Source organism: Tyto alba, unplaced genomic scaffold (genome assembly GCF_018691265.1).
Source record: "Tyto alba isolate M040663 unplaced genomic scaffold, T.alba_DEE_v4.0 Super-Scaffold_26, whole genome shotgun sequence".
In the NCBI taxonomy this organism is placed as follows: Eukaryota; Metazoa; Chordata; class Aves; order Strigiformes; family Tytonidae; genus Tyto; species Tyto alba.
Genome location: NW_024881300.1, coordinates 11,854,497 through 11,881,351, shown reverse-complemented (window position 1 = coordinate 11,881,351; position 26,855 = coordinate 11,854,497). Strand labels below are relative to the sequence as shown.

At 37.3% G+C, this 26,855-nt stretch overlaps 1 protein-coding gene and 1 long non-coding RNA gene across 5 annotated transcripts in view; one reads left to right on the top strand and one right to left on the bottom strand.

The window, feature by feature from the left end:
• Positions 1 to 26,855, top strand: part of RHPN2 (rhophilin Rho GTPase binding protein 2) — a 36,386-nt gene that overhangs the window by 6,595 nt on the left and 2,936 nt on the right. For 2 of the 3 annotated variants that reach the window (XM_032987160.2, XM_042797474.1), the window contains exons 2-13: positions 10,332 to 10,447; positions 13,710 to 13,838; positions 16,505 to 16,580; positions 17,586 to 17,663; positions 18,319 to 18,443; positions 19,368 to 19,534; positions 21,822 to 22,009; positions 23,684 to 23,840; positions 24,289 to 24,408; positions 24,506 to 24,700; positions 25,452 to 25,528; positions 26,317 to 26,463. In XM_032987160.2, coding sequence (XP_032843051.1) covers positions 10,419 to 10,447; positions 13,710 to 13,838; positions 16,505 to 16,580; positions 17,586 to 17,663; positions 18,319 to 18,443; positions 19,368 to 19,534; positions 21,822 to 22,009; positions 23,684 to 23,840; positions 24,289 to 24,408; positions 24,506 to 24,700; positions 25,452 to 25,528; positions 26,317 to 26,463 — 1,488 coding nt within the window. In that variant the 5' untranslated portion in view covers positions 10,332 to 10,418. Of the gene's footprint in view, positions 1 to 7,173; positions 7,293 to 10,331; positions 10,448 to 13,709; positions 13,839 to 16,504; positions 16,581 to 17,585; positions 17,664 to 18,318; positions 18,444 to 19,367; positions 19,535 to 21,821; positions 22,010 to 23,683; positions 23,841 to 24,288; positions 24,409 to 24,505; positions 24,701 to 25,451; positions 25,529 to 26,316; positions 26,464 to 26,855 lie in introns of all 3 variants that reach the window. The other variant, XM_042797475.1, reaches the window with a different exon arrangement.
• On the bottom strand, positions 38 to 18,142 carry LOC116960235. Of its 2 annotated transcripts, XR_004406277.2 has the most exons (5): positions 18,067 to 18,142; positions 17,757 to 17,823; positions 1,769 to 1,928; positions 391 to 472; positions 38 to 114 (listed from the first exon to the last, which is right to left on the bottom strand). It is a non-coding gene; the product is annotated as an uncharacterized LOC116960235 (long non-coding RNA). The 2 variants fall into 2 exon arrangements; XR_004406278.1 differs by lacking the exons at positions 38 to 114; positions 391 to 472; positions 1,769 to 1,928 and adding an exon at positions 16,164 to 16,256.

Sequence of the window (26,855 nt, the reverse complement as noted above, 5' to 3'; positions counted from 1 at the left end):
CACCTTCTTTTTTTTCTTTTTTTTTTTTTTTTTTAAATTTTTTTTCCTGCGCTCTTTCCTGTTCGCTCCTGACTGCGTCCTCTCGTTCGCTCTCGAGTAAGTTGCCTTCTGTACCTGTAAGAAAGTTTACTGGAGTAAGGCAATGAAGTTAACAGACTTGTTAGGAAGTTTTTAATGAACATCTGCCCTAATTACTTTTCAGACTGAGTAGGCGGCTTTTGCCATAACCTGCACCTGAGTTCTTTCTGCACAACAGTAATTATAGTTAAGTATTGCCTGTAATGCAGCCCTGTGGGCTTCTGTGAACTTCACTGGAGGTAAAGGGCACTAAGGGCCGTTTTCGGGGAGCTTTGATTCAGCCTTCCTTCGCTGTTTTTAAGTTCTCCGCACCTGTAACTTTTCTTGATGGGCTCCAAATAGGGCTGTAGGTACACGGTGTAGATTCTAGATCCGAGACCATAAAGTGTTTATTCTGTGGGGAAAAAAAAAAAAAAGCCTCAAACATCTGTTTGTTGCTGCTCACGTCTGCACAAAAAATATCCCTAGGATGCACTTCAGCTACCACCTGGATTACACGGTAGGGAGGAACATAGGCTTTGCTCTGTTGCCTTCTTTACAGGCTGCTTGGGTTTTTTTGCCTCCAGTAGTCACCGAATTCATAAGACTACAGGAACTTAAGCAACAATATTGCCCTTTAGCAGAGGAACTGTTTGTACCTGAAAAGAGCAAAGTTTTACCTGTGCCAGCCATGCTGCAAGGAATCGGTACTGCCGTATACATGACTAGACAGATTGAAATAAAACTTTGACCAAATCTTGTCTGGTTTCTTCACTGAGTAATCCTATCATATTTGGTGAGTAATCACTTCTTTCTTAGTAGTCTATAGCAGGAAATCACAAAGTGTGGCAAAGTTGTAATTACTTAGCGTTTTCACAGCTATGTTTTCTATATTGTGGGATGCTCGTAGGCTGCCTTGAGGCATGTTAGTAAAAAAGTTGACTTTACATGAGCTTGTCAAGTTTGTTAAGTTACATAAATCAACTCTTCCACCTATTTGTTTTTACTGATGGGGATTAACTGAAGTTTAATAGCCAAGTTGTGCTTCATAAATCCTAAGAGGAGTACAGCTTCTGCATTTTCAATTAAATTAATGTCTTTATTTTCAATTAAGTTTTTGTATGTTAGGGTTAAGTTCACTGAAACGGTATTGGATCAGTGTAAACCCCATATCCTGCACAGGAATAAAGTTTTTCTCATACATGAAAATAATGTGAGATCAATTTTATACCTAATCATGAGCATCTTTCCCACTTTCAAATTACTTAGGTCTTAAAGCAATAGAAAATAGATATGAATCTGATATTAAATCTGGGTGAGCCAGTGTTGCAGTGGAACATTCTTCTCTGTTCACTCAGACCTTTGAAAGGTTCATCCAGCTCATAAGTGTCTTTTAATAAAGATCAGGCTAGATGCTCAAAGCCTTCTGTCCCTTAAAAATTAGATGTAAGCAGGAAACCAGAATTCCTTATTATACATTAATTGAATTGTCTCAAGGATCGGAGCTTTCATTCTGACTCAGTAGTTCTAGGAGAAGAGAGGAGGCAAAAAAAAACCAAACAAACAAACAAACAAACAAAAAAAAAAACAAAAAAACCCAAACAAACAAAAAACAAACCAAAAATCAAAACAATCCCACTTATGAAATCTTGAAGGGATACTAGCTGTGAACCCAAGGAAATACTTTGGACATAGTATCTTTAGGCCTTACCTGTTCATCTGAATGCTGTGCTAGGTGATACCATGTAGCTGACACTAGTGATTGAGCTGTTCAAGTGTGTCCATGGGTCTTCCCCCCACACCCTGAATTCCTTTGTATTTCTTTCCCCTATCTTTTTAGATCATTTTAGACCACACCACTTTCTGTTTTCCTGAAAGAATTTGAGGGTTAGTTTATCAGTTTTGTTGGTGCAGAATCGCATCAATTTCCAAGGCTAGTCCTTGTGTCTTTAGATCAAAAGGCATTTATTTAATTGACTTTTTTATTCTATTAGCTGTGGAGCAAGGTGAAAACACTTTCTTTGTTTCAGTCTCCTCACAAAAGGGCTTCCAAGCGCTATTTACATGATGAGGTTGCCTTCCATACTTTGCAAAAATATTGTGCACAATGACATTTTATAATTGAAAAAAAATGAGTAGTTCCTACACTATCCATTTGTTTTAGACTCTTGATATTTTCTTTTGATGAATGGATTACTGTATACTGTAGGAAGTGTGCTCAAAGTCTGTATAGTGCCCTTTTGTGTATTATGCTTTTTGAAGTCTTAAATACAGCATACCAGGAAACAACCACCAGTATCCCCAAGATGCAATACGTAAAACAACTTATTTACTTAATTCTTGTGTTGTGCTTTTTTTTTTTTCTCCTCCTGTAGGAAAGAGGACCTGTAAAAACTATGACTGGCTCTATGTAAAGGGTCATGATCAGAAATGGAGAAACACATGCACAACCCTGTTTCCTGCTTTGACTTCTGTTGACACATTGGAAAGTTAGGCTTGCTGTGACACTGCCAGGTGAGTCTGAGATGTGATGGGTGGCAGCTACCACAGTCCATTTACATCACTCCTCAGACTCCCTCTCTCCATTCCCTTCCAGTGATGTCAGTGCTGCTCTGTAGGCACCTTTTCCTCTTTTCCTTACCCCACGTCTGTCCATTATCTCCCTTTTCCCTATGACAAAGGCCTCTCATATCTATATAGGCAAAATTAAGTTTTCCTTAAACCTATAAGATGCTTTGAGCTAACTCAAGTGCCTTTTTTTTTTTTTTTTTTAAATATCTAGTTTTAAGGAAATTACCTGTGCAGTCATATAGGGTATATGCACAACTCTGTCAATGATGCCTCTATTCCTTTCCCCTTATGTCTCCCCTCCAAAACAACCCCTTTAAGCACTTGATTAGCTGCAGCCAAACTTGTGAGAAGGATTTTAGTTTTAAAAACAAAACAAACAACAACAAAATCCTTGCTGGTGTCCTAAAGAGAATATGGCAAAGTAGAAAAAGCGCCTTACTTTCCATCAAAAAGAAGATGGAGCTTTTGTCTAGAACTTTTTTCTTTCTGGGAGGGTAACACACCAGGGAACTAGTTCTGCTACTGTTTTGTTTATCTCAACCATCACATGCCGATAGCTTAGTTCAGTATATTCTATGGTACATTGCCAAGGTAAACTGTACCTGTACTCCTGGGTGGTGTGAGTGCTCTTGGACTGTCAGCCTTGTACCTTGACCTCCTCTGTACGGAGTTCCACATTCTTTCACCATTACTGGCAGCAACCTGTGAATCAGCCATGCATATCCTGCACACCCATCCAAATTCTGCTCCCAGTCTTTCTTCCCTATGAAAGTGTCTGTGGTCAGCAGAAAATAATGACAAAACTAATGATAAGAGCAAAGAACAATTCGTTTTAAAAGTAGAGCAAGGCATTTAAACAGGAAGATTTTTCAACAGACTGATAGTAATTAAAGCAAATATGTCCTCGTGTGCCACTTGGCTTATGCAAAATGCTTCTTCCACTGCTGGGTGTCGTTATTCTTTAAGCCTGTCATGGTTCTGTGGATTGCTTGGCTTCTTGGACCTCTTCCTATATTCTTAGTTACTTTTGCATTCTTGTAGGAGAAACAGTTCTCTTTTTCAAGCTGTTTTCACCTTTTTTTTTTTTTTTTTTTTTTTAACTTTTTTCATTACAGCATACCACTTAACCAACTTAACCAATAAGTTTCCACAAAGTATGTCTAAAACAGGTCAATATACAGAACTCAGGATATCTATAAAGTAGTACTCATCCAGTCATGGGATCTAATGCTTGCATGGTGATCTATTAGTAGGGTTATGCCTACCCTGTTGTTTGTTGTGTTGTGGGGTTTTGTTTTGGCTTTTGTTTGGTTTTGGGTGGGTAGGAGCAGCGCAAGGAAGAGATATCTAGCAAGTTCTTTCTACTATATATTTCCCATTTGATTTACTGCTTTGTAACACCTTATGCAGACTGTAACTTTAAAAATTCCTTAATCAGTCAGGAAGTTGCAATACACTATAAGAAAATGCCATAGTTCATTTTCCAAGGTTACCCCTTCTGTAGCTCTCCAAGCACCTGCTTGTACAGCACTAAGCACGCTGTCTTCAATTTAGTTGTTTTGGATAGCAGTCCATTGTGCTACACAGAGGCAGAGCAGTAGGACAGCTAGCTTAATGAATCTTTAGATTCTGATCAGTTTAATGAAGATGCTTGCTTTCTCTTCCCTTTTGTAAAGCTTTGGTTCCATCTGTGAGGCTATATATTTATCATATAGACTAAGCTGATGATTCAGAAAGAAAGACAGTATATATTAGTCCTCCATACCAGGGGAAAAGGCTAAAACCAGAAAACCAGCAGTTCCATAAATGAAGCACCAGACTGAAAATCATGATAGGTGTGATAACCAGCTCATGAATCAGCACTTTCCTAATTTACTCTTTCTCTCTCTCCTTCCCCTCCTTTGCTTTTGGGGTTTCTTCTACAGGGCTTCCCCCCAACTGTGATTAAGGTATCAGTTTACCAACCTGCTACACCTGTGCTTCCACTGGGATTTACCTCATGTAGTTCCTTTTAGTCATTAGTAGCTAGGCAACCATCAACATTAGCATTGACACAGGAATATTTATTGGCCTGTTTGTTCTCTTTCCACTGCTCTGGCCGGACAGAAACAATGTCAATGTTGATATGATTCATACCCCTGACATGCCATATTCACTCATTATATAAAAATTAATAAAGCCTAAAACTGAAAGTAGGCCTTCATGTGAGACTGAGAATCATCTGAGACTTGGTTAGTCAAGAGACAGGTATCTCTGATGAAATATTAATTTTCATTTTGCTTAGTGGGTGGTGTGGCAAGATGTGGTATTATATAGGAAATGCATATTTGGAATTTAATACAATAATTATTTCTAAATATTTATATTAATTTGTGGGGCCAGGCACTTAGAACTGTAAAATACTTTTAATGGCATATGTAGACCAGGCTCTGGAAGACCAGATCTTCCTCCTCCCTCTCTCCCCTTTTATTTTTTTTAAAAAACTCAAATAAAACTTCTACTATTGAAAGACTTGCAGCATATAGCTAAAATTTCAAAATTGAACTAGTAGAAACATGTAAAGAGAAACTTTAATTATAGTAGTGGAAGAAGGTAAGGAAATAAACATAATAATTTAGCAGGACACAGGATTTGTTCTAGTAATACTGCCATGAATCATGCTGTTTACTACAATTGCTGTTACATCCAAAGAAGTTATGTGCATAAGTTAAATTACATACACGTTTAAATATCTGGAGGATATGTCCATTTGCGTACACTACTGGGCTTGACAAGCAGCACAGGTTGCACTGGCTAGAAAGGAATGTTTTATTTTAAGTAAGAAGGCACACCCAGTTTCAACTCTGTGTCACCTTCAGACTGTGTGGCTCATTTTAAAAGTTCAAACTACTACTTCATAAATCATATTTATGTTAATCTCAAATGCTTACTGTGATTGCTCATTGTCTGGCGAACAGTCATGATTTTTGCATCCATCACAACTGGATTTCTGATATTAAAAAAATACTTACGTTTTGAAGAAAGAACTGCCTGCCTGCCATCCAAATTAAATATAATAGCTTCCTTATTTGGGACCCATATTTTTGACAGCTATCTTCCATCTGTGGTAGGTAATTTCTCAAGGCCTAGAACATAAACTTGGAAAACCACAAGGATACTGCCTATGCTCCTTAGGCTGGGGAATTTTAAGGCTCCTTCAGATGGGAGGTAGGCACTGGTGCCTTGTACAGAGTCAAGCTACTGTCCATCCATAGTTAACCTGACTACAGGCTTGCCTAGCTGCCTTCTCTGCCCTGATGTGATCTCTCCAAAATCCCCTGTGAGTCGAGAACAGTCAGTCAGCGACTAACTAGCTCTGCTTGAGCTGCTGCTGCTGAGCTGGCTGTACCTGGTCTGACAGAGACAGCCTTACACTGAGATCCCACATGCATTCATAATACAACTGTTTGCCAAATAAGTGTGTGTGGGGATAATGTTTATAAACTTAAAAATAAAACCCAGTGGGATATCCTGCCACCTAAGGTCAGGCATCAATTCTAACAAGAGATGAGCTGCAATCCCATTGGAATCACTCTGCAGGCCTTGTTAATGAGTCAGGATTGCTATCAAACATGCAGGCCCTGCACAGGCCAGCCTTCGTCAGGAGGTGCGTGTTTATTTGTCTAACATCAGTGTCTGTTTCTTTCAAGATGTTACTTGAATATGTATGTAAGTAACATATGGCAAGAATCTGTAACTTGTGCAGGTCTTGTCTCTCATAACGATATATTAAGAATTTATTGGCTTTCTGATTCTGCAGTTCAACAATGTTATTCAGCCAAGCAGGAAGAAATAAAGTAACTAGCTAACTGAACTTTAGATTTTAAAATGTTTTTATTGTTCATGAGCTAAGGATAATAATGTTTAAACACTTTAAACGCTTCTTTATGAAGTGCAGCTATACTCTGAAGTGAAAAAGGCTCTAAAACTGATAGCTGAGTTTACTATTTGAATTGTCTTCACAGCAAAGCTACTTAATTTACTTGTATTTTTTTTTTCCCCCAAAAAAATGCATGCAATGAAAGCTTAAATCATACTCCATTCTTGGTCATTTTTGCAACTTCCTTAGTAATAACTATTCTTTTGTTGCTATTAATAATTTTACTGCTAATATATAAACCAGGGTAAAATCCACTTCACTCTCCTGAGTTGGCTTGGCTTGGCAAAGAAATAAACAGTAATTAAATGAAGCATCTAGCATCCTGTTGATGAGAAATGAAACAGTAGGTGTGGAAACCACTGGGAAGTTTGGCTGCCAGATATGGTAATGAACTGAACATTAACATTATTGGGATTGTCCAAATGTGAACCAAGTACAAATGCTGTCTGGGAAAGGGATCTTCTTACATGGAAGAAAACAAAATTAAGCTCTTCCTTGGACCTGTCTGCTAAATAACTTTCTACTACACAGAATCTGTGCTTTACACAAGGGGGAATCTTCCCCAGATTGTGTATTTCTCATGTTTTTTTGCAGACATTGGTTATTTTTCACTGTCCTCTATGCAGACTTCTACCCATCAGTTTTGTGGCAGCCTGATTACAAGAGTTTAAGCCTGAAAATGAACACAAACTGGCTGAGTGTCCCCATCCCCTGTGCAGATGTGAAAAGCAATGTTTTCCAAAAGGTAAAATATGACTTCCTTATAGGCTTTGAGAAGTAAATGGGAGGTATATGTTTTCAGTAGATGAGCCTATCCTGAAAACAGACTCCTATTCACAAGAAGCCTTTCATCAAGGAGACAAAAGTGCAGTGCTTCCAGGCACACTGAAGGTGATAGGGATATCTCAGTCTGTCAGTGCCTTGTCCTCTTATGCCCTAAGGCTCTTTTTGCATTAAAGCTTCCTACAGAGATTAGTGACTGGTCTTGAAATGCAGGGAAACCTCTCTGCTGCTTTTTCTTTGCACAGAGTTTAAGATCATTGAAGTTTTGCACTCATCGTTAAATGGGAGCTTGTTTGATTTCTGGGATGGAGTTTGATCAAAGGTGCACTGAAATAACTTCTGCTGAGCTTTATGGACTTGGGAACCAGACAGTTGATCTTCCTGAAAAATTACCCAGAAGTAGAGCTGTAAAGTAGTATTTGAATGATGTCATGAAACTTGTTTGGCACACAGGAAGGGCAGGAGTTTCGGGAAAGAAGCTGCACCTTTACAGAGAAAATTAAGACAAGGGCAAGGCAATGATATGTTTAGGAAGGATGCTTGGACTAAGTGGTCAAGAAAGAAGTTGGAAGAAAGCATCACAGGCCTATACAGGAATATAGAGATGATAGGCCCAAGATGATAAGCAAGTATTGAAACTGAATGCAAAAATGAAGAAGAAATAATTGTCAAGGTTCAAATCAAAAATGACATGGATAGAATGGAAGAAGACTTAGAATACCAGTAGCAGAGAAAGATTATACAACATGAAGAAAAAGCAAAGTAGAAAAACCATTGGCAACCCAAAAAAAGAGACAGGCTAGGATCAGAAAACAACTTGTGGATACAAGATCACATTGTACCTTTAAGTGTGTCTTGCTTATGTCTCTCTGTATAAATATGTGTAAAGGAGTATAAAGACTTTGGTAGTTAAAGGACTATGTTTCTTCTGAGATGAATGAATGACTTTGCTACATTTGCATGTCCTCTCCAGTAAGAAGCTGCCAGCGCTTCCTCAATGAAGACAGTATATACTATGCACCCAAGTTTTAGGCTTCTGCTGTAATTGGTATTTCACTGCAAAAATGTTTCTGCAATAAGAGTAATTTAACGTGGCCTGTTTTTTTTAAGTTATCTGGCAAACAGTGCTTCTGAAGATGTTCGCACAAGCTTCCTGTCATTTTACCTATTTATTATACAAACGTTTCAACTAGAGATTTAAAATTAACAATATTAGGCTATGTGCTTTCTCAGTTGAACTAATGTAATCTGGATTGATCAACTTGTTTCTCTATTGTCAAGTTCATTTGCTTTCACTTGCCAATCCAAATAAGAACTGAACTTCAAGCAGATGATTAGAACTTCGTGTTCCATTTAAGTACTTGCTTTTGTTGCGTTGCTATGGCATTGCCCGACCACTTGTAATTAGAGCTTGCTGAGAGATTTTTAAATGCTGTTATATCAAAACCAATTTTTTTCTAGTCAAAACTAAGAGGGTGAGGTCCAAAATAGCACATAATTTAGTGGCTAGAGTACTTGAGGGAAGACTTGTATCAGACAGATCTGAGCCTCCTTCTTGTGTAATGCAGGATCCAGTAGGACCCTCATAGACTTTGTAAAGGTACCCTGCAAGGCCACTCAGAAGGACATGCTTTAAGGGTAAGCCTTAAAACAGAGTGGTCTTATTTGCTTCAGAATCAGTAGTTAAGGCTGCAGGGATGTGCTGTTTGGCTATAAATGAGTATTAATATTCAAAGACATTTGATCCTTTTAAAAAAAGGCTAGGCAGGGACAAATAATAAAAAAGTGGAAGCGAAACTTCTATTTAAAAAAAGGTGTTAAGATTGTTTCCCTCCCCCCCCCCCTCCCCCCCCCCCAAAAAAAGACAAACATACAGTCCTATTCATCCACAACAGTTTTAGCTTATCAGTGCTCACCAGAATACAATGGCTCAGTCCTGCTCAAACACAGGTTGCACTAGTTTGACTCTTGTGCTTGTGTAAGGTATGCACGTACACAGGAGCATTCTTGTGAATTCTGTATTTCATGCTTTGCCTTTTAAGGGCTTAATATAATGAGTAGCTGAAGGTATAGTCATCATCTTACCCTGTCAAGCTCTATATTCCACATCCCATATTGTCTTCTGTCATCTCATATTATTGTTTCCCATCTCAGTTGATACTGAGCTATCAACATATAATCTTTATTTGTCCAACAAGTAACAAGAAAAACTATTGGGTGGTTAAATAATTGCATCTAGGACTGTGAACATATACAGATGAAATAATTTATAAAGCTTATTCATATTTCACATTTTTAGTGCAGTATGCAAAGGTGCTGTTGGTTTAAGGCAGGGTAGACTTAAAGATCCGAGAGCATTTCCTGGGTGTAAAGAGCTGTGTAGGTGAGCAGTATTGTGGCAAAAATAAGTTTGAGATGTAAAGAGAGGAACCTAGGGAAAGAAGGGTAGGAATTGTGCTGAAGGTCTGAGCAGCAGGAGGAACAAGAGCAGAGATCCTTAGAGAGGCTCTTAACAGTGTGAGCAGCGGTGCCACCAAAGCCTGTTTTTGATAGAGTTGTATTTCAAGGCTGCATATATCCCAATATGGAACTCTGATATGTTGCAAAGGTTAAGCAGAAGCTTTGATAGGAGTTACTGCCTTGCCAGATACTGTTTTTATGAAAACTGTAGAAACTTAATAATGCTGTCAAAGTTGGTTGTAATTGGAAAATAGCTTCAAAAGATTTTTAGAGGAGAACAGACTGGCTCACACATAAATAAGCTTTAAAGCAAATATTTTCTGCTTGGATTTTAATGTCAGATAGTTTGGTCATGGTGCCTCTTTTGCTTTTAATGACCAAATTTGAGAAAAGAAACACTGTCAGTTATTCATCATTGATGTCATTGTAGTTAATTTGCATTCATACAGAACCTATGCCATTGAAGTTCATTCAAATTCAGTTTTAGTTGCTTTTCAGTCTCTTCCAACTGCAACAAAAAAACTTGTTTCCTTAATTCTAGGGATGTAATCCTCTTGCTGAGACTGGTCGAAGCAAACTGCAAAATCAAAGAGCAGTCCTAAACCAACAGATCTTAAGAGCGGTAAGAATGAGAGCTGGTGCTGAAAATCTTTTAAGGTATGTGTCATGACTTCCTAGTTCTATTGTCTGAACAACAAAATTATTTTTCAAAATCTTTTTAAAAGCCTCTTAGCTATTGTTTTTTTTTTCCCAGTCTGCCTAACCACTCCCCTAACATGCTCCATAAATTACTGCCAAGGCTTTGTGAATCTCCCTGAAGTTTTTCTAGTGCTGTGGAGTCATGACCTGCTATAATGTGCACTTCCAAAGCTGCTACGTTGTAGGAAATGAGCTGGATGTCGGACTATATTGTGTTGCTCTGTTTGATCAGCTTTACTGCTAGTGATAATGGCAGGTGAACCTTGCTGTGAATATTGTAATTAATCCTTTTTATACCTTAAATCAAATAAAGGTATTCTCACTGTGCTGTTGCTTTTTCCAATATCATTTGGATCTGTGCTCCACAGTGGAAAGGACCATCTGTTGCCTTATTTATTCCATGCAGTAGTGATACAGCAGTAGCAGGGTAGTACACATCTAATTTGAACTGGGTTACAGTTGCCACCAAATTCTCCTACAGACTGAGGTAAACTGGAAAAGACTTTACCCTTATCTATTGTATCCTGTCCACCAGATTTTTTTTTAAGACAGTTTCTTAGGTAGCTGTCCTCACAGGAATAGCTTTGTGTTGACCCTTGGGGTCTTGGGGTTATTATATCCTGTGATTAACTGCTTAGCAAACAGTCCTGTAGCTTTCCAAGAATTCATCCCTCTGTTACACAGAAGAACTGAAATTTCCCCAATATTCATCTGCAGTAGTCTCCTGTAGTGTCTGTTTCCCTGCAACTGGAGCAACAATGGATCTCCAAGAACAAAAATGTAGTCAATCTGCTTCCCTTACTTAGATAAGTGAAAATACTTGGATAAATTCACTTTTCTTAAACTTGCCATTAGTTGGTAGGTTGCCCTTTGCCTGTCATCTTCACTCTTGGCAAGGGAGGTGATGTGTCCAAAGCTTATGTAGTTTTAGCCTCTGACTGACTTAATTTTGCTTTGTTTTCTGGTAATTGACTTAAGGAATAAGACCTAGAGTCTTTTGCTACCTTTTGTATGCATAGCAAAATTCCTATATCTGCTTTTGAAACTGAACACCATTCAGTAGATGTTTCTTCATGCCAACTCAGAAGTGTTTTGGAAGGGCCAAAGAAATAAGTAATAGCTAATGCGAATGCTGGTTACTCTTAGCGTTCGACCTAAAGATGTTATAAAGTTTGGCCCCTGATACCAATATTAACTGCTGAAATACTGAAGTCGCTATTGACAAGAGTGGGAACTAAGCCCGTTTGAAGAGTAGAGGATCAGACTTACTTCTAAGTTATTAAAAAAATAAAATGAATTTACACTTGTTAGACTGTTAAAACTTGCTAGTTCTTTGAAAGAAGCAATTTTAAGAGTAAACTGACCGCTAGCTAGTTCACATGACTAGGCATATATACAGTATCCTAGGGAAAAACATACATAAATGAACTTTATGTTTCAGATTCTATTTGCATTTCACTGAGTTTTAAAAGAAGAAAACCAGTTGCTGTCCACAAGGACCCTCCTGCAATAGGACCTGAGAAAAAACTGGAAATGTGGATTTCTTTAATTTTGGCTGAAAGCAAACACTAGGCTTGAAACAAATGATCCATCTAGTGCAAAGACTTTGGGTTTAGAACTTCTGAAAGTTGCCCTTGTGTTTTTGTTGTCTTTTGTTCTGGAAGTTCTGAGTTAAAACTGAATTCAGAGTAGAGTGATGGGGATCTCAAGGATATCACATTGCCTCTGTTACTGTCTTTTGTTGTTTGTCATTACGAAGTATGTCTACAGTGCAAAAACATGAAAAGGTAATCGAATTAACGCTAATTGGCATGGACGTTGAGAGCAATATAGCCATATTAGAGAAGTTCACCTGGATGGAATGCTGGGGTTTCTAAAAAAGATAATAGAATCCATCCTGTGGAGGATGGTAAGCCAGACCAAACATGGAGCCTTAATAACATTGTAATTAAATTGCTGTTAGCATCAAAACTCACCCAGTTATCTGTGTGGTGCTGTCTTTATCAAGGAAGATCCACTTCACTATATATTTGTGTCCAGTTTGTCTTATGCCAGCAACACATGTTAACATTGCTTAATTTAAGGAATCTCGAGTATTCAATAAAGCACAGCACAGAAAATTCACAGATAATGCATATTTATAATAGAAGCACAAGCTTAAAGCCTTGGAATAACTAATTCTTCACCAGGGTGCTCCATAAAGTTGGAGGATTGTTCAAAGTGGACCCTAGATATATGAGAGGGTTGTTCATAAATATTTTGAAGGTGAATTTTATCTTAAAATAAAGGTAAGTGCAAAATGCTGCAAACCTAAAATAAGTTTGTTTTTGTCTAATGATTTGGACTCTCTAATATACGGGTACAATTATCCAAAGTCTGGATACCAATTAAGGCCTTTTACCTTAAACTCATACATGTGGTCATAGATAAGAGTTTAAGTCTCTTGAAAACAGTAGTACTGTATGGAGAATCAGGTTAAAAATAGTCATATAATATCCTGAAATACACAAATAAGAAATGACACAAAAATGATCTGAGGGGCTAAATACTAACATTGACTGTGCTAGCAGTTCAAAATGTTGTCACGTAAATACATAAATGGCAAAGGAAACAAGCAAACAAATCCTATTTTGCAGCGGAGAAAATAAAATTATAGAGAAAATTGCACTGTATTACAAAGAAGTATCTTTCTACCTGTATATTTGGTTGCAAAACATTCTGTAGTAACAATTTTACGGGAAAGTTGTTTCCTTCTATTCTTAAGATCAGCAGTCTCAACAGGTCATTATTCAATTTATAAAGTGGGGAAGTCTCCTTTGAAAAAATATCTCCTGACTTCCCTCACCTTCACCCTCATATCTACTTTTAGGAAAAGATCACATAATCTGAAAATAGGCTAGTAAATCTGTTTAAGATGCTTTATTTTTGTTGATGAATGTATCTGAAAATAAGCCTGACCCTGAATCGCACAAAAAATTTCAGCACATCGCAAACATTCAGTGTGTCTGCGTGCTGTTATGTGAAAACTATCCCAGGTGCTCTCTTGACAGAAAAACCTAATAAATCCTGAAATATGAGGTCTTGTACCATCTCTTAAGAAGATTAAAAAAAAAAAATCTTAAAAATGTTGAGAATGCTAGCAAGGGGGTCAACAAAGCCTATATATAAAACCTTTTCCTCAGCATATTTTTATGTATCAAACCTTTTCCTCTTTCTCCAGAGCAACCACCAACAACAAAGTACGGGAGCAGGTACTACTGGAACTGAGTTTTGTAAACTCAGACCTGCAGATCTTAAAGGAGGAATTGGAAGGACTTAATATCTCAGTAGAAGTTTATCAAAATACAGAGTAAGTATAAAGCTAAGTTGCTCAATTATTAACAGATGTTCTGTTTACCCTAGGAAACAAAATTGTTTCTAGATGAATGTGAATGCTGGACAATAACTAAGTGAAAGAACAGAGAGCTTGATAGGAAGAGAACATATTTGATGGTAGATTTGTTTACTAAGGGTTAGTCTGCATATTTGTCTTTCACTTGGGAAAGGTATGTACCACTAATCCTTAGATACCGAGTTCCTTTGTGGAGGAAAGTATTGTGAGAATTGAAAGCTCTTGGGGCTATATGGGGAGACACATGACACCTAGCAGAATTTCCAGTACTAGAATGGCTAACTGGTTCAGTGCATTCTGGAGTAAGCAAATGTAATAATGAAATATCTGTTCTCAAATGCAGCGCATACAACAGTCCTCTCTTTATCTGAAAAATTGAAGTACAACACTGATTTGGAGTTCAAAGCAGACTTGAGGCAATCTTTAAAGCCTTTAAAGACTGTTCTCAGGTGTTAACTTCCAGGTGGACTGCAAGGAATTCTTAATGTAGAGGGACTAAGCACATTTCCAGTGGGGTATCTTTCAACTGAATGCTGACCTGCTGTGAAACATCTAAATTTCATTTTTCTCAAAAAGAAACTTGTGCTAAAGTTCCTGCCTTTTACCCCCATGGCAAACTCTGACAATGGTTTGATGCAAAAATGGTTTTTGTTCAAGATTTTACCAGTCTTCATAGATGCATGTGAGCATGGAGAGGAGTATGGAAGTTATGGCAGTGGAAATGAGAGCTAGTCTGCAGAAGTACTGTTCCTTCTTCTAGCTAAAGAATATTTTAAATATTTGGTTTCTCAATGAAGGGTGAGCAGTAGGTCGGGCCCCAAGGCAGGTTGAAGCTTTGTGGTTGGACGGTAGCATGCTTTTTATTCTCTCCTGATCCTACTCCCCCAATCTGTTTTGAATGGTGTTTTACCTTGCTGATGCTGTTCATTCTAAGCTCTAAATACTTTTTATATTCCATCAGCGAAAATAATTCGTTCCCTCTGTAACTGCTCTCCAGCCTTTAATAGCAAATAGCTATTAATAGTGTCTCTCTGAATCTATTGTGCATATAGTCATCAACATGAGGTCACACACACACATTACTGGGTTACACTGTATTGTGTGACAGCCATCTGAAGGGCTGGCCTTCCCAGTACTTGCACACAGCTCAGCCGGATTGAGAAGCATGATGCTATTTCTACTCAGTTCGGAAATCCAGGATCACCTCCCTAACAGTTCAGTGCCCCCATGATGTTGACTCCATGGGTGTGGCACCATAGAAACTTTAAAAATAGAAGCTCAGTTCCTTTGATTGACAAATGCTGGTGTCTACAGGGACTGTGAGTGGTACTAGAATTCATTAAATAAGTAAGATAGGAGTTCTTCTGCATGTGTCTCACTTCCTTTTGGGGAAAGTTTCAATATAATCTGTTATAAAAGTGTTGTGGCTTCTTCTAAAAGCCTCATCAGAAATCAGATCATTTGTACTACCTGCAGTGGTATTTTGGCTCTGTATCCTGGAAATCCTTTTCCCACTAGCAGAGTCACTTTCTGGATCGTGTCACCCAGTTTAAGGACCCTTCCTCTGCTAAGGAAGCTGCATTCCTACTCCCAACTTCCTGAGATGGAAATTTCACCAGTAAGAAAGTGACTTTGCCGGCTTTGCTGATAAGACCATAAATGGATCATACCTGTAGGATTTTGTATTTGGTAACGGAACACTCTAAACAATGATTAGACGGTCAATCAGATGTTTTCAGGAAAAAAAAAATAGATAAAGCTTATAATTGCCCAATATTGTTCCATTAAACATATTCAAAAAACTATGTATCTGGAAGCGATTCTGGTATTTCTTTTTTTATAATTGGGTAATATGCTTAGTGGAAGAATGTTCTACATGTAGAACATGTAGCTTTTGAAGGATAAACAGTGCTCTTTAATTCATAATTGTCTTATTAGCTAGTGTTTACTAATATTATCTGGGCTTAAGTCTGTCATACAGATATGTATTTTCTTGAGGATGATACTTTTTTTAAGTCACAGTTCTCATCCTTACTGCCCTTTGATATTTTAAAGGTTGACTTCTTCAGAGGTTAACGCCTAATATTGTCTAGAACCTAAGTAGTTCTCAGACTTCCTACTCTTAGACCTTTCACTGTTAAAGTTGGTATACTTTGGCCCTGCTTTTTCCTGTGTTAGACACACATCACTTCTACATATGAAACAATCGGTAGCATGGAAAATACTGATGATAACCACTGATAATTACCGTAGCTCTTACCATGGCAGATCTCCTAGCAGCTATGGAGCTCTTTTCTGTCCATATAACTTGTGCAGGTGTATAAAGTTTGAGCTAAATTGCAGTAAGTCAGCCTTTGGAGAGTCTCCTTTCCTTTCCTTGAAGGAAAAAAAAAAAAGCACATGCAAGTAGTTTTCTTCACTCTCTTCCAGAGGAGTATCAGGCTATTAAGCAGACTTTCTTGGGCAGGAAGGAACTATGTGCCCTCTACCTGAACAATGAATAGCATACAAACTTCCTGTTATCAAATGAAACAAAGGTAATTATCTATCAACAGACAAACAGAAAACAAATATTTATGAGTATTTTTGTTTTGTTGTTTTGTTTTGGTTTTTTTTCCCCACAGAGAAACTTTCAGCATTCCATTGGTACCTCTTGGCCTGAAGGAAACCAAAGAAGTAGACTTTACACTCCCCCTCAAGGTAAATTTCAGAGACACATTTCAGAATGAATAGTTAACAGAAATAACTTCAATTTCGTATTTGTTGAAAGAAGCAGAAGTAATTTATGTAGAAATTATTGTTTGTTATACTTGCCCTAAAACTGAGAACACAATGTGTTAAAAATTAACCATCAATTATTTGGGTCATTGCTCATATCTACCTAGGCCAAGGAGTCAGAAGATAAGAAATACCACTTTGGAGATAGAAGATTTAAACCAAAGAGAATAAAAATTCCTTCTACAGTTTTTGGTTCCAATATGACTATTGATTACTAGTTGTAAGTGTGAAAGGAAGTAGTAGTGAAGGTTTTACTCAGCGTAACACGGTGATACTCCAACTTGCACTACCCAAGGTAGCTCAGTTGGAAACCACAGTGGCAGCATTAACACTGCTTCTTTGTTGGTTAATAAACTCTGTTGGCTATTTGAGCCACCTTCTGTATTTTTTTGATTATTGTGTATCGTGCAATGTAGATTTTATCTCATAGCAAACCATCTGATATCACTGTAGCATATGTCTCTGCTTTTACTTCTGTAGGTTAATCTCCATGGTCAGATTATGGCACCCCTTTATGCCATTGCAGCTTTGTTAATTTAAGTTGAATTGCCCTAATACAGCTGACAAGAATTTGGCAGTTGCCTCCTGTTAACAAGTTTTTATTGTCACTTGATTCCCTTGTTATTTTAGCTAACAGGGTTCATTTGTCCGTTTCAAAACCATGAAGTGTTGTTGTTTTAAAACCCAATGGAGTTGATGTAACAGGTGTTTGGTTCCTTTACATCAGACTGAATTTTTTTGTCTCAGATATCAAATCAAATTATTAGTTCTATTGTCTTTTTGTAGTCTCATTGCTATATGTTACTGTTGACTGGAAGGGAATAGACACCATGCAAATCACAACTGAATCAATTTTGTACTGTTTGCAACTGCAGAAAGAAAAAAAAAGTTTTAGATATTCCAATTTTGTACCTTTTTTTTTTTTAGGACTTTATTTTGGAACATTATAGTGAAGACAGTTCTGAGTATGAAGATGAAATAGCAGATCTCATGGATCTCAGACAAGTAAGTTCATGTAAGGCATACCGTGAGATCTTTTAATAAGCAGTTGTAAATAATAACAATTGTATGGAATCAGAATATGCCACTATAACTTACCATATTCTTACTGACTTCATTTCTGAGAAGTGAAACATGAATCTCCATTGTCCAAGAGCTTTACAATCTGAGTAAAGAACAAATGAAACAAAGGATGAATTTATGCAAAGTGATTGAGCTATTGACACAACTTTGTAAATCTAAGATTTGTGTTACTTTTTAAAGTATTTTAAATTTAGCAGGAAGAGTGTTGAAATTAATTCATCTGGCAAAATACTGTAGTAGAATGGTAGTTATTTCTAACTATTTTTTGTTTCCTGTATTATACTAGAAACATAAACTTTCTTTGTAGTTTTCATAAAATACTTACAATCTTTATTTAATTAACTCTGAGACTTGCCAAACAGATCCTCTTTGCTTCTTTAAAGGTTACATGCTGCTCTGGTGCAGCTGAAAATCTCTTATTTGGAATGCATCCATATGGCCTTAAGCTTACTGTTCTCAGATTCCACACATTTCTATGATATGCAAAAGTCCAAAGGAAGCAGAGCTTTGTCCTTGGTGTTTTGGTATTCCTGTAACTTAACAGAATACACCTTATTTTTATCTATTGTATTTTAAGGCCTGCCGCACTCCTAGCCGAGATGAAGCTGGCATTGAGATGTTGATAAGCTATTTCCTTCAACTTGGTTATGTAGAAAACAGATTTTTCCCACCCAGCAGGCACATGGGAGTTTTATTTACATGGTAAGTATGTAGTTCATGTTTGCCCCCCCCCCCCCCCTTTTTTTTTTTTTGCACACTGTTAATCATTAACTGTCTTCTGTTTAATTTGAAGCATGTCAGTGTGTTTCTCCCCTCCACTCCCTGTGGTGTTTTTTTTTGGTTGGTTGGTTGGTTGTTTTTTTTTTTGTTTTGTTTTGTTTTTTTCATGTTAAGGGTAAACCTGAATACAATACACTCTTTTCATGCTTAGAGTAAAACTATTGCCTAGATTGTGATTTGGGCTGTAGGTTACTGCAAGGGAAAAGAGAGACAAAATAATCTTCATTTTGGACAACTACAGATGTTACCTGGACTCTGAACCTTGTTGCATGAAGCAGGTGGGGAATGAGTCAGACCTTAATTCCCTTCCTTCAATTTGTTAAGAGGTGTATTTGGGCCAGAAGAGAGCAGGAGCAACTTAATTTATTATAATGGAGTGTTTACTAGATCTGTGAGCAAAGTTTGATGCTGAATTTAGAATTTTTATGATGAAAAAAGATGACTACCACACAGCCAAGAGGAACTGTTGAATTTCTTGACCACGCCAATAGTTGATCTTTGGCAACATCTAAGTGCAAGAACATAGCAGCATGTATGGATTCTTCCCCCATATATTCTCAAGTTCTGTCATGTTTTATAGTTGCTTTTGTGTTAGATCTAATATGCTTATGGATGCACTGCTGTAAATAAATCCTGCTGAAAACTAAGTCTCAAATGAGGTCGTTCTCTGGCTTGCAGCACTTAAATTGTCTTCACAATACATAATGGTACTTCTGTTCACCTTCATTTTCACTGTAGCAGAACAATTATTAAGAATTCCATTCCCTTTTGGAAAAACAGAATGAAAATATCTGCTGTTTCAATGGACTCTGCTAATCTTAACACTTCTAATAATTCTTTCCCAAGGTATGATTCCTTCACAGGTGTCCCTGTGTGTCAACAAAATCTGTTGCTTGAAAAAGCTAGTATTTTATTCAACATTGGAGCCCTCTACACCCAGATTGGAACAAGATGCAATCGTCAGACCCAGGCTGGACTTGAAAATGCTGTTGATGCTTTTCAGAGAGCTGCAGGTACAAATTTAAAAGTATTGGGAAGGTCTTGATGCAAATGTTCCTAATCTCATCCTGACATCTGCATTTCCCACTGAATTCATTATGCAAAAAAGGAGGAATAGGGAAATCCAAGAAGCCTAGTGAAGAGCTGACGTGAAGCTTTAATTCAAAACTTGGAACTGTCCTCTGAACATGCAGATAAAGACAGTGAATACTGTGGTTAATGATTAATGAACTGCAGTTCAAAGGTCCAGGCAATAGCCCTAATGTTAACTGCTTCATTGTTCATTTATTTCACCAACATAGCTGGTTTTACTTCAGTGATATTACACTGCTGTAAAGTCTGTACAAGAAACGATTTAAAGATTGGATAAAGGGCTTAAAACCTAGTTTTCCATATGGTCTCCTCAAAATTAATATTACTGTGTTCTCTGCTGAAATTTGCAATTCACTGGAAGTTACGTACCTATTTTCCATAGATTCCAAAGGCAAACAGGTTTAAAATAATCAATCTCTATCCCAAGTGAAGAAAAATACAAATTCTAATAAAGGGAATTATATAGCTTGAACTAACATGGTATAGCAGCTCTTGTTTTGTTGTTTTTTTCTAAGTGGACTTTCTATTTTTTTGTAAATGTCATCTGTGCTACACATAATGCTTAAAGGCATGACCTATATAATCAATATGTACTGTAAGATGTATGTCTGCACTAACAATCTGTGGCTATTTGTTTCCACTGTATGGGTAGCTTTAGCAGCTACAAACTGTGGACCATGGAGTTGGATTGTCATAAAACCCCTCTCTTGAATACACAGATATCAAAAAAAAAGATAGCATTTCTTCATCCAGTTATTAAATAGTTTTTCAACCTTTGTATTTCATCTAAAAGAAATTTCAATAATTGAGAAATTTCTCCCTTTTTCTGCTGCCGTTTCTATTTTGCAAATAAAAATCAGTGCTTTTCACTTCAATGTATTTGCAGAACAGAATTACTTGACAAATTGAAACGCATCATTTGCTACCACAGTACCTTTGCAGGGCCCCAGAGCAACGTGCTCAGGAGGCATTTCATTGTACCTCTGCGCATGGCTCCGTAACACTGTTCATTATGTTGGTAGAGAGATGATATAGAGCATGTATTAACCATTTCTCTGTGCTGAATGGAAAATGTTGCACAGAGTCTATACTCAACAAAGCTCTCAGTGTCTATATGCTTATTGCATAAGCAGAAATTTGTTGAGAACAAAAAAAAAAAAATAGATAACTTCCCCTCACCCCCCGTACTTTCAGTTTGGCACTCCATCAGTACTTAGGATGTGCCTGGAAAGTTTGGGGTTGGGTTTTTTTGGTGCAAAAAGGCAGAGAATGCCAATTCAAATTTGTGTAAGGGCATAGCAATAAGTTAAAAGATACAGGTGTAACAGAGAAAATGAAAAATCTCAGAAACTGGTAGTATGAAAATAAAGCACAACATGGACAGAACTGAATGTAGTGGCAAGAAGTAAGATTACACAAGCTGGGATACTCAAAAAGCAGAGGTCTCTCATTACACTTTTGTAGTATTATCAGCAATTAGCAGGCCAGTAGAACTCACTAAACCAGTTGGATGACGTGCATGCTGAAGGTTACGCTTCCATCTGTGAAACTGTTACTTAATATTTGCACTACAGTTAGTGTTTGTTTTTAATTTGATAAATTATAGAAATGATTCATATGTTGGTGGAACCAAATGTCTAAAGCAGAATCTAATTTTACCCTGTTAAATATACTGTTCTAGTTTACTTGTACAGATGGAACTGAGCTTTCATTGGGAGACACAGTGCAATTAGCAGCATCTGAAAAGGAGATTCATAATTAATTAAGATTATATGTTTGTGTGTTTTCTTCTATTCAAGAGTTCTACTGTCACCTCCTTACAGTTGTGTAGATTTCATTTTCTTCCTTGTCCTTTGTATAATCCCTGGTTTATCACTCTCATATACAAGTTACATTCAGTTCAGCACAGTGTTATGGTCAATCACAAGACCTGCTATAAGCAAATCTGAAGGTAGTGCCCTTAAAATCTGGAACTTCTGTTGTTCCTCTGAATTGTGATTTTGAGAACTGTGCCTGGAAATGTTTGATGAGAATGTAAAGTAAAACCTGTAGGTCAGTTTAATTTCATGTGTACTAAGAATCTCTTCAGATTGCTGTAGTGCAATACTAGAAAGTATGCTTTCAATCTTAATTATTATGATCCATGCTAGAAATAAGTTAACTTGTTTCTCTCTCTGTAATGCTGACAAAATCATCTTGTAATTTCAGGAGTCCTAAGCTACTTAAAGGAGACCTTTACTCACACACCAAGTTATGATATGAGCCCAGCTATGCTGAATGTACTAGTAAAAATGATGCTTGCACAAGCTCAAGAGTGTGTTTTTGAGCAAATTGGTCTTCCTGGAATACGCAATGAGTTTTTCACACTGGTGAAAATGACACAGGAAGTTGCCAAGGTAAAGTATGAGACTTAAAACTTAGTCTTTAAAATAACTGTTTCTGGTACTGTATTACTAGCTACAGCCTCTAGTAACATTAACTGAATTTATTAAACCTAAATGTTAACAACCATTACTGAAAACCAAAAGTAACAAGGCACCGCTCGCAAGCTACAACAAGAATCACAACCTTTCAGAAGATTAAAATGCAAATAGCTGCAATTTAAATACCATTATTTTAGAACTGCTATGATTTATTTTTTGTGTGTTTTTTTTTTTTGTTGTTTTGTTTTGTTTTTTAATTCATAACTCATGAAGTTTAATATAAACATGCTGGAACACTTGGGCAGTGAACTTGCTGAAGGTTTTTTACAAGCTATTTATCATATTGCTCTGCACTGGAGGTTATGCAAACCTAAAAAGCCTAAGTCCAAAAAAGGCTTAAATTGTAACTGGGGGAAGGGCCCTGATGGTTCCACAGTAGAAAAATGGGCAAAGCCTTTCCTACCAACCCTATAAAGCCACACTGACTTATCTGTAGAATTGATCAGCCTGTAGGGGATTTTTGGATTCTGTCAGGTGGAGTTGTTTGATCCATTAAAACAGCATTCACTGCTTGCAAAGCTATTTTATTTCCTCTGCATAAAGGATAGTAGCCCTGTTTTAACTAAACCATACAAATTTAAGGCTTGATAAGACTCCACAGTTTCACAAGTGAAGCACAGACCTACTGTATAAATAATATGCTTCACCCTTTTTCTCAGATGAATTAACCCAGTGAGGTGTATTTGTAAATTAAAAGCCCTTTATTATATGGTGTTTTTATTGAACTCTGAAGCCATATAAATTGACTGACTTAGCCCATCTGTTATTGCACAAAATTGATTTACTTTTCCTGTAAGGGTGTTGTGGTTTGGGCCTGATGGGCAACCAACCACCGCAGCTAATCACCCTCCCTTCCCCCTCCCCACCTGGGAATGGGGGAGGGGATTAGAGGGGTGAAGGGAGACTTGCAGGCTGAGATAAGAACAGTTTAATAATGGCAATAAAACGAGAACAATAACGATGATGGGGGGAAAACAAAAAGAAATATATAAACAGGCAATGTACAGCGTAATTGCTCACCACCCACTAACCAATACCCAGCCCGTTCCCGGCCAGTGACCCTGAGATACCAAGATCCCACAATCGCAATCCCGGAAGCGAGAGAGAGAGCTCCTTCCCAAACACCCCTCCTCTATATAGTGAGCATGACATTCCATGATATGGAATATTTCATTGGCCAATTTGGGTCTGGTGCTCTGCCCATGCTCCCTCCCTGTGTCCTTGCGCACGGGCAGGACATGGGGAGTCGGAGAGTCCTTGAAGTCTCGGCAGCAGCTGAAAACACCAGTGTGCTATCAGCATTTTTCCCATACCAAACCCAAAGCTAAATCCAAAACACAGCACTCATCTAGTCCCTGAAAAGGAATATTAACTCTATTTCAGCCCAAACCAAGACAAAGGGAAAAATCGGAGATGAAATTTCACATTTTCTCAAAACTTATTTCTAACCCTTTCTAACCATCTTTCCACACCCCCCTTTGATGTGATGCACATGAAATTATCTTAAGGCTGAATACAATATCCCTTACTTGAGCTCCTAATAAGTAATGTTAAATTCTCATACTTCAATTCTGTGCTTTATTTTAGGTGGGAGAGGTTTACATGCTGGTTAACACTGCAATGAATCAGGAACCAGTGAAAGAGAATATCCCCTATTCCTGGTCTAAACTGGCACAAATAAAGTCAGACCATTACAAAGCTCTGGCACATTACTTCACTGCCACCATTCTGTGTGACCATGAATGTAAGAATCGTATATTTTCTATATATAGTCATATAAATAACAATAAAACCCACATAAACAGTTATAATATGAATAAGACTAGGAGCCAGGAACTCTGGGGTTTCAATATATGTTAATTTGTGGCCATTTTCCCATTCAGGTATGAGGCCATGCTTTTTCCTTCTTTGCAGAAGAATGTGAAAGTTCAATAAACTAACTTTTGCAGAAACAAAAGGAAGTTATAGCTGTTGTATGCCACTGAATTGTTTGGTTCTGGCAAAGTATTACTTGCATACTGCAGATGATAAAAATGATAGTCCTAAAAACTTGAAATTTCCATGAATATATATGTGTAAAAATATTTGACTGCTTTTGGAGAGAAGGTAGTAATAACTAGACAACAATCCACCTAAGGGAACAGGGCACCAGGAGATGTGTAATTGTTAATGTTCTGTATCAATAATTATAGTGCAGTCTGGTGATGATGAAGATCAGCAGGAGAAAGCCTTGTCCCAGCTGTATGACTACATGCCTGAAGGACTGATGGTTCTCACCATTTTAAAGGACAAAGTTCAGAGAAAGCAATTAGGTAACTGCCAGTTTCACCCAGCTACTAAATACAGTTTGAAAATTACCTCATGTTTATTGTCTGTGGAAGACAACCAACAGTTTCTAATTTTTTTCAGGGAAAGCACATTTACGCAAAGCCATTGTTTACCATGAAGAAGCTCTAAGAGTCTGTGGTCTGTGCAAAAAGCTTCGAAATATTGATGTTCTTCAGGAGGTTCTGACAGCTGCACATAAGCGCTCGCTTCTCAAATATGCTCAGCAAGAGACGGAAGATGACTTTCTCAGCCTGATCCAGGCTCCGGATATCCTTTGTAAGTATACACAGCTAGAAATAAAGGGTATCTAATCATATACATATATGCTTTCATGGGGGTATGCTTTTAAGTATATGTATACATATATAATATGCATTCCTACATAATATAAATAATGGACAATTTATACTGTACGTTTGAGTTCAGATTCCTTACACATTTCCTCAATCACAGATAAACTAATTTTGTTACAGCTGTTTTACAGTGTTTTTCTCTGGCCACATCATTTTCTGGGGTAGATAACAATAGTTATTATTTAGAATTAATCTTTTTTTGGTGACTATCTTGTGAGATAGAAAAAAATGTGAAAATTTTAAGATCTGAAATAATACTGGAGAAAACCAATAACTGTTTCTTGTAGCACAGCTCTTATACCAGTCAAAGTTTTTAACTCAATTTGATTGCTATTGGTTCTTCCTACCTTAGTCCAGCCCATCCAACTCTTTCCTCTTGGGAAAGAGTGGGAAAGAATGAGCACTGGTATTTTTTTCAAAGAAAAATAAATTAAAGAGGGAAACAACATATTTTTGTTTGGATGGATGAAGTTTTCTGTATTGATACTATGTGCTCTGAAGATATTTTTAAGGTGATTCAGATATTTGTCTTACACATTTCCACAAAAAGTGAGTTATTCTATAGCCTGGTAAGAATTTAAGAGAAGTTTCTATCTAGCTTGGAATGCAAGAAAAATAAATGTGCATGCCTTTTAACTAATACTTGAGAGAAAATTATTTTGTTTTTCTTTTAGCTAAAACAGAGCACAGAATAGAAACAATCGCTCCTCAGTTTTCCAAGGTGAAAGTTAAAGACTTCTTTCACAGGCTGGTATGTAAAATGCTAATGCTGACCAACTTCTGTCATTTTGCTAGCAAGTATAAATTTACTATAATGCAAGGGAAGGGACACAAGTATTGTAGCCTGAAAAAATGATCCTGTAGTAGCTGGGTTTTTTTCAAAAGTTATTAGATCACTTGTAGTTGCAGAGATATAAGTCAGCTTGAGACTAGCAAAGAATAAAACTGCCATTTCTATGTGGCTTTGCACAGCATTCATTCTTTATAACCTTTGTGAAAGGCCTGTGAAGTTTCAACAGATAACTGCATACACCTTAAAGGCAGGGAGAAACATGTAGTACTTGGAGATGAGCATGTAGAATGTGTAATGTTGCGTGCTACAAAGCCAGTCTTTCAGGTGACTCTGTGTGTATCAGTGGGCAAAGGGAATTGGAAGTTGCAGTTAGGATCAGAATATGCAATGTTTCACGAACCACTTGTATCTCCTCCGCAATGGAGTAATAGAGGACCTTAGAGCCTGCTGCAGCCAAAAGGTTATGCACACCTTGACAGAGATCTCAGAATAACTTAGCAATTGCTGTCATCCTGTTCTGTCTGAAGCATCACCTGAACAGTCATGAAGTAGGGCTGAGCACTTCAGGGGACATCTTAAACTTCTGGGATAAATCTCACTCTTCCATTTCAATAGAAGTATCTGGAAGTTAACCTGAGTAAAACCTATATAAGATGAGCTTAAAGTATTATAACATAAAAAAATTAGAAATGCTTACTTATGAATGACAGTAAACTGTAATGTGCCTGCTGCTATGTTATCTCCAGGGCCCACTGACAGTGTTCTCAGCCAAGCAGAGATGGACGGCTCCGCGTTCCATTTGCATCCATCATGAAACAGGAGAGCTAGGATTCAGTCTTAAAGGAGGTTCACCAGTACAGATTTATTGTCTTGATCCAGTTTGTTCTGCAGCAGTAAGTACATTGATTCAACATTAACAATTTATCTCCAGACTCTAGCATTACAGTCTTTGAAATGTAACTTTAGCTCATTCATACTGATACATGGAGAATTTACTGAGTTCTACTATACATCAGTATAGTCATTAATATTGAACGCATTTTCAGTGCTATGTACACCTTAGATGTTTTGAGTATCCATTCACACTTAATAGATAAAAAGTCACAAATAATAAAAGCAACTGTTATTCCCCTTTTATTTCAGGAAGTTAGAAGGGTTAAATGCTCTAGAAAGCAGCAACAACAAAATACTAAAGAAATAGAAGTGAAGACAGGAGAAAATATCTCATGAGGGATGATAAGGTAGTAAGAACCAGATTTCACTTACTTAAGGAGAAAAGTGAAAA